A 16,474-nucleotide genomic window follows, 5' to 3' on the forward strand; every position below is an offset into this window, starting at 1 on the left:
AGTACATCTCTGTAAGTCTAGAAAGCATCAGGTTCCATGTGGAGTTTGGTAACCCTAATAGTAACCCTATTGTATACACCTCAGGGAAGGGCGGCCTAACAAGTAATAAATATAGCTAAGCAATGAGTCTCCATGTGCAGAGACAGTCTATCTTCAAGTGCCATGAATCTGGGTAAAATTAATAGCAGTTGCCTCCTTGTACCCTCTGAGCAACAAAACAAACCATTTGGGGCTTCTCAGGAGCTCTGGCTGTTGGAGTTGCAAAGAAGGCGCTAGACTAGACAGGGACGGAGACTTCTTTCAGTGTCCGCGTTGGTCCAATGCAATCGAAGGGTTAAAGGCAAAGAGTCTGAATCTGTAGAAAGGAGGCGACTGTGATTTGCTAGAGTCACGTTGCTTTGTGCTGAACCACTTGCTGTAGAGCACTGATGCTTCCCGGCGTTCTCGCAGCCTTCCCAGGGATACGGTGGGTGCATTTGGCTGAAGCCGATTTTGGGTACCATAGTTGATGGGATGCACACAACCACCACCAACAAAATCCACCCCACCCCTGGCAGTAGGGTTGCCAATCCCCAGGTGGGGGCAGGGGATCCCCCAGTTTGGAGGCCCTCCCCCTGCTTCAGGGCCATCAGAAAGCGGAGGGGGGGGGGGGAAATGTCTGCTAGGTGCTCAATTATTCCCTATGGAGACCAATTCCCATAGGGTATAATAGAGAATTGATCCACGAATATCTGGTGCTTTGGGGGGTGGTGGGGCTGTGTTTTGAGGTAGACGCACCAAATTTTCAGCACAGCATCCAGTGCCTCTCCCCAAAATACCCTCCAAGTTTCAAAAGGATTGGACCAAGGGGTCTAGTTTTATGAGCTCCAAAAGAAGGTTGCCTCTATTCTTCATTATTTCCAACAGAGTGAAGGCATTTAAAAGGTGTATGGTCCCTTGAAATGTGATGGCCAGAGCTCTTTTTGGAGTTCAGTTATGCTTGTCACACCCTTGCTCCTGGCTCCACTCCAATGTCTCCTGGCTCCACCCCCAAAGTTTCCTGATTCCGCCCCCAGATATTTCTTGAATTGGACTTTGCAACCCTACCCGGCAGTGATGTGGAGCAGTAGGAAAATTGCTGTGTTTTCTTGTGCAAAATGTTTTCCATTAGGTTTTTTTTTTTAATGCTCACAGTTAGCCGGGTTGGTTTCAAAGCTAACGGAGAAATGGAAACTATATCATGTCTTTGAGGGAGGTTACCCAAAACAACACAAAATATAGTTCAAGCTACCCAGTTCTGCATTGTGTGGGATGTAAAATAATGTTTATGTTTAATTTGATTTATACCCCGCCCTCCCCGCCAAGGTGGGCTCAGGGCAGCTTACATCAGATCACAAAACAATGTTCGCGATCATAAAATCAATAAAATAAACAATAAAATCATTAAACAATAAATTAAAAGCAGTATACAGTTGGTGCTAGATTAGATGTTACTCATTCTCAAGATGACAGGATTCAAAGGGAAAACAAACAAAAAAGTTGAAGGAGAGAAATGTTTTTAGGTGAATGATCTTAAGGCTTTTTAAAAGCATCCTGTGTAGAACGCTAAGTCGATTTGAAAGGATAAAATGGGGCTGGGTGGAACTGGGATCAGATCACTCCCTTGGTCTCCTGGGAAGATGGTGGGGGTCTTCCCCAAACTGGAAACATATGCTTCACTGGTTTTCAAGTATCTCTCTTACAGCACTTTCACACACACACTGAATAATGCACTCTTCATCCACTTTCAATGCATTTTGCAACTGGATTTTACCGTGTGAAATGGTAACATCCACTCGCAAGTGACAGCTACAGTGCAATACATATGAAAGTGAGATTAGTGACTAGGAAGAGAGGAAATTTTTGACTTTTTTTTAGTATTAATAAGGCTGAGTTTTAGATGTTGCCATAGGTAAATAATTGTTATTAACGGCCAGTATAGTGCAACTCATTTGTATGAATAATTAAGTATCTTGGACTGAAGGAAGGTGAACCAAATTAAACTGATTTTCTGAAAAACTCCATGCTCTTAGTAATTCAACAATAAGGCAGCATGGCATGCCATAGAGCAGGGGTGTCAAATTAATTTGTTATGTGGGCTGGATCTGACATAACTGAGACCTTGTTGGGACAGTTATAAACTTAAAACATGCTTAAACTGTTAGCATTCATTGGTCTTAAAGATGCTTTCTTCGGATTTTTCCCATGGGATCCAGGGAACTGGGCAAAGGAAGCTCTGGCTCTCTCCTTCCTTCCCCAGGGGACTGGGGAGGGGAGCCTCAGCCGATAGAAGGAAGAGAGGCTTGGCTCAATAGCTCTGCTGTGCCAATTGCCTAGCAAAGCAAGCTTTCTATCCCCCCCTTCTTCCCCAAGAGAAGAGCCACAGCCAATGGAGAAAAGAGGTTTCGCTCTGTAGCTCCTGCGCAATTGAGCAAGCCTTGCAAAGCAAGCTGTTATGCAGAAGGAAGCAGGAGAGAGGGAGAAAGAAGCAGAGGACAGCCAGTTGCTCAGGGGCCTGATAGGAGCCCTCTGGGGGCCTGATTCGGCCCCTAGTCCACATGTTTGACACCCCTGCCATAGAGGGCTAGAGAGTCAGACTAGGATTTAGGAAACCCTGTTCCAAATTCCCTGTTCCAAACTCCTTGGAGGTGGGGATAATGATAATCAATATCGTATATCAGAACATAACCGACTTGTCACTTAAAAACAAAAAACAGAGACCCCAAACATCTTACAATCAACATTCGGTTGTTTTTATATTAAAGTTGCTGCTGGATTAAAACTTATATTTTAATATACAGTATTGATTCACTGTGACGGCTAAGAAGCATTTGTGTAACACTTTCAAGGTTCAGAGTCATTTGTGTGCATGTTATCTAGATGTAGTCATTCCAACATATGAAGCTGCCTTATACTGAATCAGACCCTGGGTCCATCAAAGTCAGTATTGTCTTCTCAGACTGGCAGCGGCTCTCCAGGGTCTCAAGCTGAGGTTTTTCGCACCTATTTGCCTGGACCCTTTTTTTTAGTTGGAGATGTTGGGGACTGAACCTGGGACCTTCTGCTTACCAAGCAGATGTTCTACCACAGGGGTCCTCAACCTTTTTAAATAGGGGGCCAGTTCACTGTCCCTCAGACTGTTGGAGGGCCGGACTGCCGTTACTGTACAAGGCCGCGAGCCGTCAGTTCTCCGTCTTCTGCATCTCTCTCCCTTCCCCACACCACACACCCTGGCCTGGGAACTCACCTCACCTCGGTATCACCTCACACTCTGTCTCCGCCGCCTCAGCCCAGTGCCGGAAGTGTGCGTTGCTAACACAAGTTTAGGTCAAACGTCACTTCCGGTCTGATTTTGCCATAACCCGGCGGGCCGCATAAACGTCCTCAGCGGGCCGCATCTGGCCCGCGGGCCGTAGGTTGAGGACCCCTGCTCTACCACCATCACTCCCACCATCACTGAGCCACCATCACTCCCCAAAGTGGTCCCCTGTGCAAGCACCAGTCGTTTCCGACTCTGGGGTGACGTCACATCACATTTTCACGGCAGAGTTTTTACGGGGTGGTTTGCCATTGCCTTCCCCAGTCATCTACACTTTCCCCCTGGCAAGCTAGGTACTCATTTTACCAACCTCAGAAGGATGGAAAGCTGAGTCAACCTTGAGCCAGCTACCTGAACCCAGCTTCCACCGGGATCGAACTCAGGTTGTGAGCAAAGCTTGGACTGCAGTACTGCAGCTTTACCACTCTGCCACACAACCATGCAAAGTGGGCCAGTATTATTATTTTCCCCCTTTACACATACACACAAGGCTGTGCTTAAGGCGGAGAGCCAGTGAGTGGTATTGCTCAAGCTGACTTGTAGGTTTGTGGCATGGGCAGGATTTGAACAGGAAACCTCCCAGTGAGTCGCTGATTGGTCTGAGTTCCTTTGAGGAAGGATGAGATAAAGCTATAGTAGATTAGATGCTCCGTGTAGACCTGCATTTCCCCAATGAAAGGGCTGGAGGAGTTGATAGAAACAGTCTAGTGGCAAAGCAGGCTGTGTCACATGACCTTGGGTCGAGAACCACCATGGTGTGGTGGTTGGATCAGGGAGAGCTGAGTTTGGATCCTTGCTCTTCTGTGAAGCTCTCTGAGAGGCCTTTGACCAGTCACAAGCTGCTCATTTTCACCTAACCTTCTGTTTCATTAGCAGTAGAAAAGAGCGGAAGTCTAGGAACAAGACTAACAAAATTTATAGGAGCTTTCATGAGTCACAAAAGTCTTTTAACGTGCTCCTGGACTCTTAACCTTTTCTACTGCTACAGACTAACATGGCTACCTGTCTTGATCTATCTTCAGTTTTGTTGTGCAGAGCTTTTTTTTTTGTAGTAGGAATTCCTTTGCATATTAGGCTACACACCCCTGATATAGCCAATCCTCCTGGAGCTTACAGTGGGCCCTGTAAGCTCTTGGGGGATTGGTTACATCGGGGGTGTGGTCTAAAAAAGCCCTGGTTGTAAGGTTAAAATGGAAGAGAAAACCGTGTATGGAAGAGAAACCGTGTAAAATGGAAGAGAAAACCGTGTATTGTGCTCTGAGGAGGGGTGGGATAAAAGTGTATTAAATAGACAGGTCAGAAGACAGATGTGGTCCCTAACAGTGGTGGAAAATGCTGTAAGCTGCTTCGGGGATATGAATGAGGTAACTAAAATAAGAAGTGAAAGAACTTTAAATCCCCTTCTCTTGCCTTAGATTTGTCTTCCAGATGTATCATTTGTTTGTCTGTTCCGCAGGGAGAAGACTCTGTGGTGAAGTTATAAATCAAACATACCTTCTTGTGGTGAGAGCCCAATAAAATAATTACTCGCTGAACATTGGTTGTGGAAGAAGACCAAGGATTCCCACTAGCAGGCCCAGCAGCTTTGGCTTTAGAGGGAAACAGACCAAAGAGCAAAGCCACCATTTAGCTTGACTGGAAATGGCCTCGCAGGACAGGCTGAAGATGGAGAAGTGTGACCCAGCTGGCGTTGACACAGGAGAAGGCCCTCACACTGTCGAGGCTGTGAGAAGTGGACGATTCCAGGAGAGAATCCCACAGACTGCCTTGGATGAGGAGACCTTTAACTCTGATATACAACGCCTACAGTTTAGGCACTTTTCCTACCAAGAGGCTGCGGGGCCCCGAGAAATTTGTAGCCAGCTCCACCAGCTTTGTCATCTGTGGCTGAAGCCCAAGTAGCGTAGCAAGAACGAGATCCTGGATCTGGTGATCCTGGAGCAGTTCCTGGCTATCCTTCCCACAGAGATGGTGCAGTGGGTCCGAGAATGTGGGCCGGAGACCAGTTCACAGGCAGTGGCCCTGGCAGAAGGGTTCTTCTTGAGTCATCGGGAGACCCAGAGGTGGGAAAAGCAGGTGAGGCCATCTTGTCCTGGTAAACCCCCTCCCCCAAGCCTGCTTACAGGGAAAGGAGGAATAAAAGTCCAACAAAATAAATAAATAACAGTGCTGTCAAAGTGAACGAGGACATTTTTTTGAGGAAAAACACTTACCAGATATTGTTTAGAAAAAATTCTTGGCCAGTAGCACCTTTAAAAGGTGAAGGTATCTCCTATGCAATCACCAGTTGTTTCTGACTCTGGGGTGACATCGCATCATGACATTTTCATGGCAGACTTTATATGGGATGGTTTGCCATTGCCTTCCCCAGTCATCTACACTTTCCCCCCAACAAGCTGGGTACTCATTTTACCAACCTTGGAAGGATGGAAGGTTGAGTCAGCCTTGAGCCAGCTACCTGAACCCAGCTTCCACCAGGATTGAACTCAAGCTAATAGCAGAGCTTGGACTGCAATACTGCAATTTACCACTCTGCACCACGTGGCTCTCTGGTAGCACCTTAGAGGCCAATAAAGTTTTACAGGGTGGAAGATTTTGTGAGTCAAAACTTTCCACCACTATAAGTGAGCACCACAATAAAATGGCTCCCCTCGGGTCTGGAGGGTGGTGGAAGGGAATGCACTGATTGTAAAATATTTAGAGGTGCCACAAAAAGTTAGAAGATTTCAAGCCAGGCGTCCTGCTATTGCAGAATAAGCTGTTTCCAAATGGGCACATCCTAGGGTTGCCAATCCCCAGGTGGGGGCAGGGGAACCATTGGCTTGGAGGCCCTCCCCCCACTTCAGGGTCATCAGAAAGCGGAGGGGTATCTGGGGTTCTGGATGGGGCGGTTTTTTGAGATAGTGGTGCTAAATTAGCAGCATAGCATCTGGTGCCTTTCCTCAAAACACTCCAAGTTTCAAAAAGATTGGACCAGGGGGTCCAATTCTATCAGCCCCAAAAGAAGGTGCCCCGATCCATCATTGACATCAGCCGGTGTCAAACTTGCCCTTTCTGGGTAAAGTCATTGAAAGGGCAGTGGCAGTACAGTTACAGGGATTCTTGGATGACGCTTCCATCTTAGACCCATTTCAGTCCGGCTTCCGGCCAGGCCATGGGATGGAGACGGTACTGGTCACCCTCATGGATGATCTCTTGAGACATCTGGATCGGGGTGGCTCGGCAGTGCTGTTGTTGTTAGATCTATCGGCTGCGTTTGACACAGTCGACCACCAGCTTCTGTCCTGCTGCCTCGCCGACGTGGGGATTCAGGGATCTGCCCTTCAGTGACTTACCTCCTTTCTCCAAGGCCGGGGACAAAGGGTGGCTATGGGGGAGCAGTTGTCCCAGAGGCATCCTCTTGTATGTGGGGTCCCTCAGGAGACAGTCCTATCTCCGATGTTGTTTAACATCTACTGCGCCCCCTTGCCCAGATTGTCTGGAGATACAGGCTGGGTCGTCACCAGTATGCGGATGACACCCAGCTCTATCTATTGTTGGGGGACCAGTCCAGCTGCGCCCTGGAAGATCTGGACCTGGCATTGCAAGCCGTAGTGAAATGGCTCAGGCAGAGTCGACTGAAATTGAACCCAGCGAAGACAGAGGTCCTGTGCCTGAGTCACAGTGGCCTGGGTAGGGAAATCCCCTTGCTTGCCTTTGAAGGGATGCTATTAGCGCCAGCGTTGAAGGTCAAGAGCTTGGGGGTGCTCCTGGAGCCTTCGCTGAAAATGGAGGCCCAGGTAGCAGCCACTGCCAAATCCACATCTTGGGCAGATATTTATTTATTTGATTTATATCCCACCCTCCCCACCGAAGCAGGCTCAGGGCGGCTCACAACATAAAATCCCACAAACAGTTAAATTAATGAGTATTAAAATTACACATTCAGTAATAAAATAGATACAATGATTAAAACAGTTAAAACAGAAAAAAAAACCCCAATATTGAGTTGGTGCTATTCTGGCAGTTGGTATCATATCTGAAGCATGACGACTTGGCAACAGTGATCCATGCAACGGTCACCTCGAAGATAGACTACTGTAATGCCCTCTACATGGGGCTGCCCTTGATTCAACTTCAGAGGCTACAACAGCTGGTGCAAACCACAACAGCCAGGTTGTTAATGGAGCTACCTATATGGGAGCACGTTCAACCTGTGCTGAAAGCGTTACATTGGTTGCCTGTGGCGTTCTGGATTCGCTTCAAGGTGTTGGTTATAAGCTTTAAAGCCCTACATGGCCTGGGATCTGTCTACCTTCAGGACTGCCTTTCCCCATACGTACCCCAGAGAGCACCACGTTCAGGATCTCAAAATCTCCTTAAGATCCCTGGACCGAAAGAAGCTTGATTGACCAGCACTAGAGCCAGAGCGTTCTTGGTAACAGCCCCCACTTTGTGGAATTCCCTCCCTGAAAACATCAGGGCCCTACGGGACCTGCCACAGTTCCGCAGGGCCTGTCAGACCGAACTTTTCAAACTCACCATTAATAGTTAGGGGGAGGTGGCTATTACCTTCAGCATCGACAATCTCACTGAATTAATATAATGGAAAACAGAAGCCTGCCATCTCGGATTTTTAATATATATGGAAATGTTTTCATAGATCTAATTTTAAGATGTTTGTAAACTGCTAATGTTTTGAAACTGTTGTTAGTTGCCCTGAGCCTGTCGGGGGAGGGTGGGATATAAATCTGATAAATAAAATAAAAATAAAACTCCAGTGGAAGGAAGACATTTCAAAGGTGTGCAGCCCCTGTAAATGTGGTGGCAAGAACTGCCTTTGGAGTTCAGTTATGCTTGTCACAACCTTCCTCCTGGCTCCACCCCAATGTCTCCTGGCTCCACCCCCAAAGTCCTCAGGTATTTCTTGAATTGGACCTGGCAACCCTAGCACCTCCTAGCTTCTTCTGAAGCACCTCTTACTTCAAGGGGCCAAGGAAAGCAAAGATTTGGCTCTTGGTTGTTGGAACGAGATATTTTGGGGTAGAAGAAAGTGGGTGCCAAGAAATATATTGTGCTGTCCATGGGCACCATTGTTGGGATCACTGCCTAGGGTTGCCAATTCCAATCCCAGAAATATCTGGGGACTTTGGGGGTGGAGCCAGGAGACACTGGGGTGGAGCTAGGGGAGGGGGGGAAACGACACTGGGGAGCGTGGCGAGCCGCCCGTCTTGGAGCAGGCGATGCCGCTGCGCAGCTGCCGCCCCCCCCGCCCCACCGCAGCTGCTCCTCCGAGATGGGCTCAGGCTGAGCCCATCTCAGAGCAGCTGCGGGGGGGGCGGCAGCGGCCTCGCCCGCTCCGCTCCGCCTCTGGGGTGGATTCGGAGGGGGGGTGGAGGCGGGCCGGGGGCGTGGTGAGCCACGAGTCCGGGTCCTAGAAGGGCCCAGATTTGCGGCTCGCCATGCTCCTGGCCTGCCTCCGCCCTCCCCTCCTCTGGTTTTGCCTCGCTGGTTTTGCCTGCGCTGCTGCCGCCTCTTGGCTGCTCCTCCGAGATGGGCTCAGCCTGGGCCCATCTCGGAGGAGCAGCTGCGGTGGGCAGGGAGGGGGCGGCAGTGGCGCGGCGCAGCAGCCTCGCCTGCTCCGGGATGGGGTGGCTTGCCATGCTCCTTGGCGCCGTTTCCCCCCTCCCCCCGCTTCTGTTTTTTTGGGGAGCAGGGGAAGAGGCTGGAAATCCTGGGGTCCCCCGCCAGGGCGGGAGGGTTGGGAAGCCTATCACTGCCATCAAACCCAAAGTTAAAATATAGCCCATAATACTGGTGGTTTTCCAAATGTTCTCAAGTCTATAAGCCTTCTCCTGTCTTATTATCTTTCAAGTCCTTCTCCCCTGTGGGATTCTTGTTCCTTTTTTAGGTAGAACAAGAGACATCAGAAGAGGAAGAGAAGGTTCCCTCACACCACAGAGAGAGTCTGCTTGTGGAAGCTGACCAAGATAATGCCATGCTGGGTAGGCCTCAACAGGGCCTGGTTCGGATTTGGGTCAGCATAGACAGCTTCAAGAGGGGATTGGCTCAACATATGGAGCAGAGGTCCATTAGTGGCTATTAGCCACAGTGTATTGTTGGAACTCTCTGTGTGGTGTAGTGATGCTCTGTATTCTTGGTGCTTTAAGGGGGGGGGGGAGAACAGTGGGAGGACTTCTAGTGTCCTGGCCCCACTGGTGGACCTCCTGATGGCACCTTGTTTTTTGGCCACGGTGTGACACAGAGTGTTGGACTGGATGGGCCATTGGCCTGATCCAACATGGCTTCTCTTATGTTCTTATGGTCAAAGGAAGCTGTCTTACAGTGGTTTGTAGAGTTCAGTTTTGTCTCCTCAGATTAGCAGAGGTTCAGACTAGCTGAGGGTTTAATTCTGGGTATAAGATTCTGTTACACAAGATCGGGGTTGTCTGCGCCAGGGCCACAGTTGAGAAATACGTTGACTTTCAAAACCTACTTCTGTGCATAGAGCTGGATGTATCCAGAACCTTGATATGGCAGAATGGACCGTATCACTTTGCAGATCTATGTGGGATATGTATGTGGGTGTGGGTTTTTATTATGCTGTCCAATATTTAAAAACAAAATACTGCTGTGCAAATAAAAAAACAGGGGAGAACCAGGTTTGGTTCCCCACTTCTCCACATGCAGCTGCTGGTATGACTTTGAATCAGTCACAAGTTCTCTCAGAGCTGTTCTCTCAAGAGCAGTTCTCTCAGAGCTCTCTCAGCCCCACCTATCTCAAAGGGTGTCTGTTGTGGGAAGGGAAAGGAGATTGTAAACTGCTCTGAGGAACCAAGTGAAGGGCGGGGTATAAATCCCATCTCTCCTTCTATGTCTTGCTTTTGGCCCTCCAGGGGAACTGATTGGCCACTGAACAAGAGCAGTTCGAACCCAGGTCTTTGCAGGTTTGAGACAGGTATCTGCTTAAAGGGAATTATGAACAGAAGGGAACTTAGATCATCTCGCACCTTCTGTCTAAAGTTCTGAATGTCACTTCAGCACTCTCCCCCCCACCTTGTGCTGCTGGACGTATAGAGCAAGCTCATGCCAGGGACCATCACTGCATCTTGTGGCAGGGAATTCCATGGACTGATTAAGAAGAGGAAGAAGATATTGGGTTTATATCCCGCCCTCCACCCTAAATTTCAGAGTCTCAGAGCGGCTCACAATCTCCTTTATCTTCCTCCCCCACAGCAGACACCCTGTGAGGTGGGTGGGGCTGAGAGGACTATCACAGCAGCTGCCCTTTCAAGGACAACCTCTTCCAGAGCTTTGGCTGACCCAAGGCCATTCTAGCAGCTGCAAGTGGAGGAGTGAGAAAACAAACCCAGTTTTCCCAGATAAGAGTCCCCACACTTAACCACTGCACCAAACTGGCTCCCTTATGCAGAAAGGAGCTGTTTCTTTGATCTTGTGCCAATTTACTGGCTGTTTCGTTCTGTGGAGTGCAATCTGAAATACAAATCATTTGTTTTAAAATGCGCATAGACGGACGGAGGAAAACTCTTGTCTCTCTTACAGGGGATGGAATGACACTGGAAATATGTAGAAGGCCAACTCTTTTTGGAGAAGAGATGCAAATGACCACCGCCATGCCCAATCAAGTATGGACTGATTGTTCTCCACCATTTTATTTTTCCACACTATTTTATTTGGTTTTAACTCTTATGTGATGCACATAGATATTTTCTGCTCTGGAGCTTTCTTCTTCTGTTGCCGGCTTTTCTTGTTGCTAAAAGAAAAGGGTCTTTGTTTCTTTTGTTTTATTGGAGTGGTGGATTATAAAAGTTTCATCCCGCATTCTAATAGCCCTGGGCTGGTTTCCTTGGAAGATCCAAAAAAATAACAAAATGGGTCAAGTTCTGGCTGCAGTTTGCACTACTACAATCCCAGGGTAGCTTTAAAATCCAGTTTTGATGTTTTCAACCTTTTAAAGAGTTGAGGTGTGTGGGAAAAGGCCCCAGACTGGAAAGTGTGGGCATGAAGAGGTGAGCTGGCAGGCAGGAAGGGTGAAGGATGACTAAAAACATGGCAGGGGGGAAGCAGAACCAGATGGGAATGGACTTTGCCTCCCCACCTGTCTCTTCACAGGCGTCCCTCTTTTTGTTCTTTACAACCCTTCCTCATTCCTCACATTTTTAAATTTCATTTATTGCTTGCCTCAAAATGGATTATGACAATTAAAAACCGGCAACACACGTGATAGAAAAATATGACCACCCTATGAGACTGAACACCGGGCCCAAGGTCACCCACCCAGTTATTTGGGGGATGAAATGAAACTTCATGCAAAGGTGTCAGCATAGAAGAAAAATCACAGCCTTGTCAAGCAGCTGTTGCATTGGCACTCCGTTCATGAATGAAAACTGCCTTCACAGGAGACCGGGTTTTACTTTTCCACCAGGTTCACCAGTGTAGTCTCAGAGATACTTCTCTGCAACCTGTTGTGTAATAATTTTCCCTCCAGGAGGAGGGGAGGTAAGGAAAAACTTTGGAAAAAATTATGAGGAGAACTGCCATTCAAAGAAAATCTTCAGGAACAGGAGAGAGGAATGGCTAGGGCTGCCAACAACCTGAAGAAAAAAAAGTCCTGCCCCTTTAATATAAGCTTATTGTGTGGAAATAGGTGGTTGAAGCTTTTCATGGCATAAAAGCAGGGCTTTCTTTGTAGCAGGAACTCCTTTGCATATCAGGCCCCACCCACCCCTGAGGTAGCCAATCCTCCAGGAGCTTACAGGGCTCTTAGCACAGGGCCTACTGTAAGCTCCAGGAGGATTGGCTACCTCAGGAATGGGTGGGGCCTAATATGCAAAGGAGTTCCTGCAAAGGAGTTCCTGGGGCCTAATATGCAAAGGAGTACACCCCATTTTTCATTCTCTTCAGGAGTGGCAAAGCCATTATGTAAGCTGTGAGAATGTTTTTTCTTTTTCTTTCAGGGCCTGGTGACCTTCGAGGAGGTGTCTGTGTGTTTCACGGAAGAGGAATGGGTGCTTTTGGACCCAGGCCAAAAAGCCTTGCATAGACAAGTTATGGGAGAGAATTACAAGAATCTGGACTCTTTGGGTAAGGTGTCCTCTTTGTGTATCATTTGCCATTTATTTTCTAGCCTTTTAAAAATGAAGGTTTTAAGAACACAAGGACATAAGAGAAGCCATGCTGGATCAGGCCAGTGGCCCATTCAGACCAACACTCTTGTGTCACACAGTGGCCAAAAAACCAGGTGCAATCAGGAGGCCTGCCAGTGGGGACAGGACTCCAGAAGCCCTCCCACTGTTGCCCCCAAGCACCAAGAATGCAGAGTATCACTGCCCTTGAAAGAGTGTTTCCTCTATATCTTGTGTCTAATAGACACTGATGGACCCTTGCTCTGGATGTTTATCCACTCCTCTTTTGAAGCTACCTATGCTTGTAGCTCCCACTGCTTCCTGCAGCAGTTTTTTAAACAGTTGCTGTGACTTTCAGAACATATGAACAGCCATGCTAGATCAAATCAGTGTGATGTCTAGTCCAGAGGTTTTTGTGTGTGTGTGTGTGGGAAAAGCTCAGCAGGAACTCATTTTCATATTATGCCACACCCCCTGATGTCACCATTGTTTCACACAGGGCTTTTATGCAGAAAAAAGCCCAGCAGGAACTTATTTCATATTATGCCACACTCTCTGAAGCCAACCAGCCAGAATTGCGTTCCTGCTCAAAAAAAGCTCTAGTCTAGTCATACATGAAAACATGAAGCTCTCTTAATTTACCTCCTCAGCGAGGATATAATGGAGTGTGGGGAGAGAGAATCACGTACATCATACTGAGCTCTTTGGAGAAACCCCACTCATTTGCCTGGCATACTGTTTGGCAGGGGTGGAATTCTAGCAGGAGCTCCTTTACATATTAGGCCACATACTCCCTGATGAGCTAATCCTCTAAGAGTTTACAAAAAAGAACCTTGTAAGCTCTTGGAGGACTGGCCATATCAATGGGTGTGGCCTAATATGCAAAGGACTCCTGCTAGAATTCCACCCCTGCTGTTTGATTGTTTAAAAGCCATATGTAAATTTCAAAATGAATGAGACGCTCATGCAGGTGTTGAGCTGAGAGGAGCTGACTTGCCCTGTGAAGTACATGGAAGTACATGGAAAGTTGTGGATCCGAATACAGACTTTCACTTCATTGGCTGCTGATTAATGTCAGTTGCAGCCAATCAATTCAATTGAATATATAGGGTTTTTTTTTAATTTGCCAGATTAGATAACTGGGTTTGTTCCTTGATTTGTGGCCCCTTTTCTGCCTTAGAAGGAGCCCCGTGGCGCAGAGTGGTAAAACTGCAGTACGGCAGTCCGAGCTTTCTGCACATAACCTGAGTTCAATCCCGGCAGAAGCTGGGTTCAGGTAGCCAGCTCAAGGTCGACTCAGCCTTCCATCCTTCCGAGGTCGGTAAAATGAGTACCCAGCTTGCAGGGGATAAAGTGTAGATGACTGGGGAAGGCAATGGCAAACCACCCTGTAAAAACTCTGCCATGAAAATGTAATGATGCAACGTCACCCCAGAGTTGGAAATGACTGGTTCTTTCTTGCACAGGGGACAACATTTACCCTTTTTTTTTAGCCTTTCTGCCTTGGGCTTTTATCACTTCTCTCTGTTCCTGCAGGATGGGAAATAAAGGAAGAGTCACATGGAACGTGGAATAAATATTTTGCTTCTCAGGAGGCTGACTTCCACATCAACTCTGCCGAAGGAAAAGAAACAGAGTGTGGGAACCGTTTTGCTTGGGAATCAAGCCATAAAGACAAGGATAAAGTACATATGTGCCCAGAGTATGGAAACCGCTTGTGTCTGGAAACAGATCTGATTAGGCATGAAAGGATCCCCCCAGGGGAGAAACGGTTTAAATGCCTGGAATGTGGGAAGAGCTTTGGCCAGGGCTCTCATCTGAAAAGGCATCAAAGCGTCCACACAGAAGAGAAGCCATATAAATGCCTGGAGTGCGGAAAGGGCTTCAGCTGGAGCACAGATTTGAGCACGCATCAGAGAATACACACGGGGGAGAGGCTGTTTGCATGCCCAGACTGCGGAAAGGGCTTCAATCGAAGGACTCATCTAAAAAGACACCAAAGAATCCACACGGAGGAGAAGCCATATCAATGCACGGCATGTGGAAAGCGCTTCAATCAGTGCTCACACCTTAACGCACACCAAAGAATCCACACAGGGGAGAAACAGTTCGATTGCCAGGAATGCAGGAAGAGCTTTGGTCGAGGGGCTCATCTGAGAAGGCACCAATTAACCCATAAGGAGGAAAAGGTGTACAGATGCTTACGGTACGGAAAAGGCTTCAGTCACGAAGCTCATTTTCGGAGGCACCAAACAATCCATATGGAGGAAAGGCTGTACAGATGCCTGGAGTGCGGAAAGGAATTCAGTCAGAGTGCAAATCTTCATACACATCAAAGAATTCACGAAGAAGCGAAATTGTTTGAATGCCTGGTCTGCAGAAAGAGCTTTGAGCAGGGGGCTCTTCTTAGAAGACATCGAAGAACCCATGCAGAAGGGAAGCTCTACAAATGCTTGCAGTGCGGAAAGAGCTTCAGTAGCATGTCCGATCTGAAAAGGCACCACAGAATCCACACCGGGGAAAAACCATATCAGTGCCTCGAGTGTGGGAAGAGTTTTACTCAGAGCACCAATCTTCATATCCATCAAAGAACCCACATAGGAGAGAGGCCGTTTAAATGCTCCTACTGCAGAAGATGCTTTTTCGCAAAATCAAGTCTGAATAAACATCAAAGAATCCACACACGTGAAAAGCCGTACCGTTGTCTGGAGTGTGGGAAAAGCTTTGATCAGAGCACCAGCCTTCGTACGCATCAAAGAATCCACACAGAGGAGAAGCCGTATAAATGCTCCTACTGTAGCAAAAGCTATTTTGATAAATCAAGCTTTAATAAACATCAAAGAATCCACACAGGAGAGAACGCTCTGAGTGTAAGAAATGCTTCAATCACACTACCACCCCTGTTTTACCCTGAAGGAACAATTTACAGGGATGAACTGCATCAGAGGTCCCCACCCTTTTGAGCCTGAGGAAACCTTTGGAACAGGTCCAAGAGAACTGTGGCTTGCCCAAAGTCACCCAGCTGGCTGCATATGAAGGAGGAGCGGGGAATCAAACCTGGTTCTCCAGATTAGAGTCCGCTGCTCTTTAACCACTACACCAAACTGGCTCTCACTGCACCATACTGGCAGGTATCATGATGCCCCATAGACACCACGTTGGGAACCCGTGAACTATAGCAATGAATTCAGGAAAGTGAGTCATGTTGTTCTGTTGCTACAAAATCAACAGAAGCTTGGTTCAGAAGTAACAGGAACATGATGACAATCAGGGCTTTTTTTTGTAGATGGAACTTTTTTGCATATTAGGTTACACCCCTCTGATGTAGCCTATCCTCCTGGAGCTTACAGTAGGCCCTGTACTAAGAGCCCTGTAAGCTCTTGGAGGATTGGCTACATCAGGGTGGGTGTGGTCTAATATGCAAAGGAGCTCCTGCTACAAAAATAAGAGATGACAATAGTTTATAAATGTACAGGGGGAGGGAGTGAATAGAGAGAACATATGAGGTGTTGCGGGTTTTTTGGTTCGTTTTTTAATAGTCTTAAACTTTGATTTTATTATGTAAGTTTTAGTTCATTAACTGTCTCATTGGCCCTTGTGAGAAAGATGGGGTAAAATTTTTGTAAAATAAAATAAAAATTAAGGAAACTAACTTTTACTTCCTCTCTCCTGATACTCGAACCAAGTGAAGTTGATGGGCAATAGATTCAGATTGGGCAAACAGAAATACTTCTTTACTCAAAGAGTAATTAAGACGTGGGATTCACAAGTGTTCTCAAGGGGTTCTCAAGGAGGGGTTCTCAAGGGGTTCTCAAGGAGGGGTTCTCAAGGGGTTAAACGGGGGTTCTCAAGGAGCAGCCATGGGTAGGATTTTTAAGAACATAAGAGAAGCCATGTTGGATCAGGCCAATGGCCCATACAGTCCACCACTCTGTGTCACTCAGTGGCCAAAAACCCCAGGTGCCATCAAAAGGTCTACCAGTGGGGCCAGGACACTAGAAACCCTCCCACT

The 16,474-nt window shown here is 47.4% G+C and overlaps 1 protein-coding gene across 1 annotated transcript; it reads left to right on the top strand.

The window, feature by feature from the left end:
- Positions 1-387: 387 nt before the first annotated feature.
- LOC132571182 (zinc finger protein 883-like) lies at positions 388-16,114 on the top strand. Its single transcript, XM_060237876.1, has 6 exons — positions 388-466; positions 4,794-5,413; positions 9,228-9,321; positions 10,880-10,962; positions 12,295-12,421; positions 13,999-16,114. Exons 2-6 carry the CDS (start codon positions 5,306-5,308, stop codon positions 15,423-15,425), a joined length of 1,839 nt encoding a protein of 612 aa, XP_060093859.1. The 5' UTR covers positions 388-466; positions 4,794-5,305; the 3' UTR covers positions 15,426-16,114.
- Positions 16,115-16,474: the final 360 nt, after the last annotated feature.

The sequence above is a fragment of the Heteronotia binoei genome, chromosome 5, assembly GCF_032191835.1.
Source record: "Heteronotia binoei isolate CCM8104 ecotype False Entrance Well chromosome 5, APGP_CSIRO_Hbin_v1, whole genome shotgun sequence".
Lineage (NCBI taxonomy): Eukaryota > Metazoa > Chordata > Lepidosauria > Squamata > Gekkonidae > Heteronotia > Heteronotia binoei.

Coding starts and splice junctions, on each gene's coding strand:
- LOC132571182 (XM_060237876.1), top strand. CDS start 5,306: ATGGTGCAGTGGGTCCGAGAATGTGGGCCGGAGACCAGTTCACAGGCA. Junction 5,414..9,227: donor CCCAGAGGTGGGAAAAGCAG/GTGAGGCCATCT, acceptor TTCCTTTTTTAG/GTAGAACAAGAGACATCAGA. Junction 9,322..10,879: donor CCAAGATAATGCCATGCTGG/GTAGGCCTCAAC, acceptor TCTCTCTTACAG/GGGATGGAATGACACTGGAA.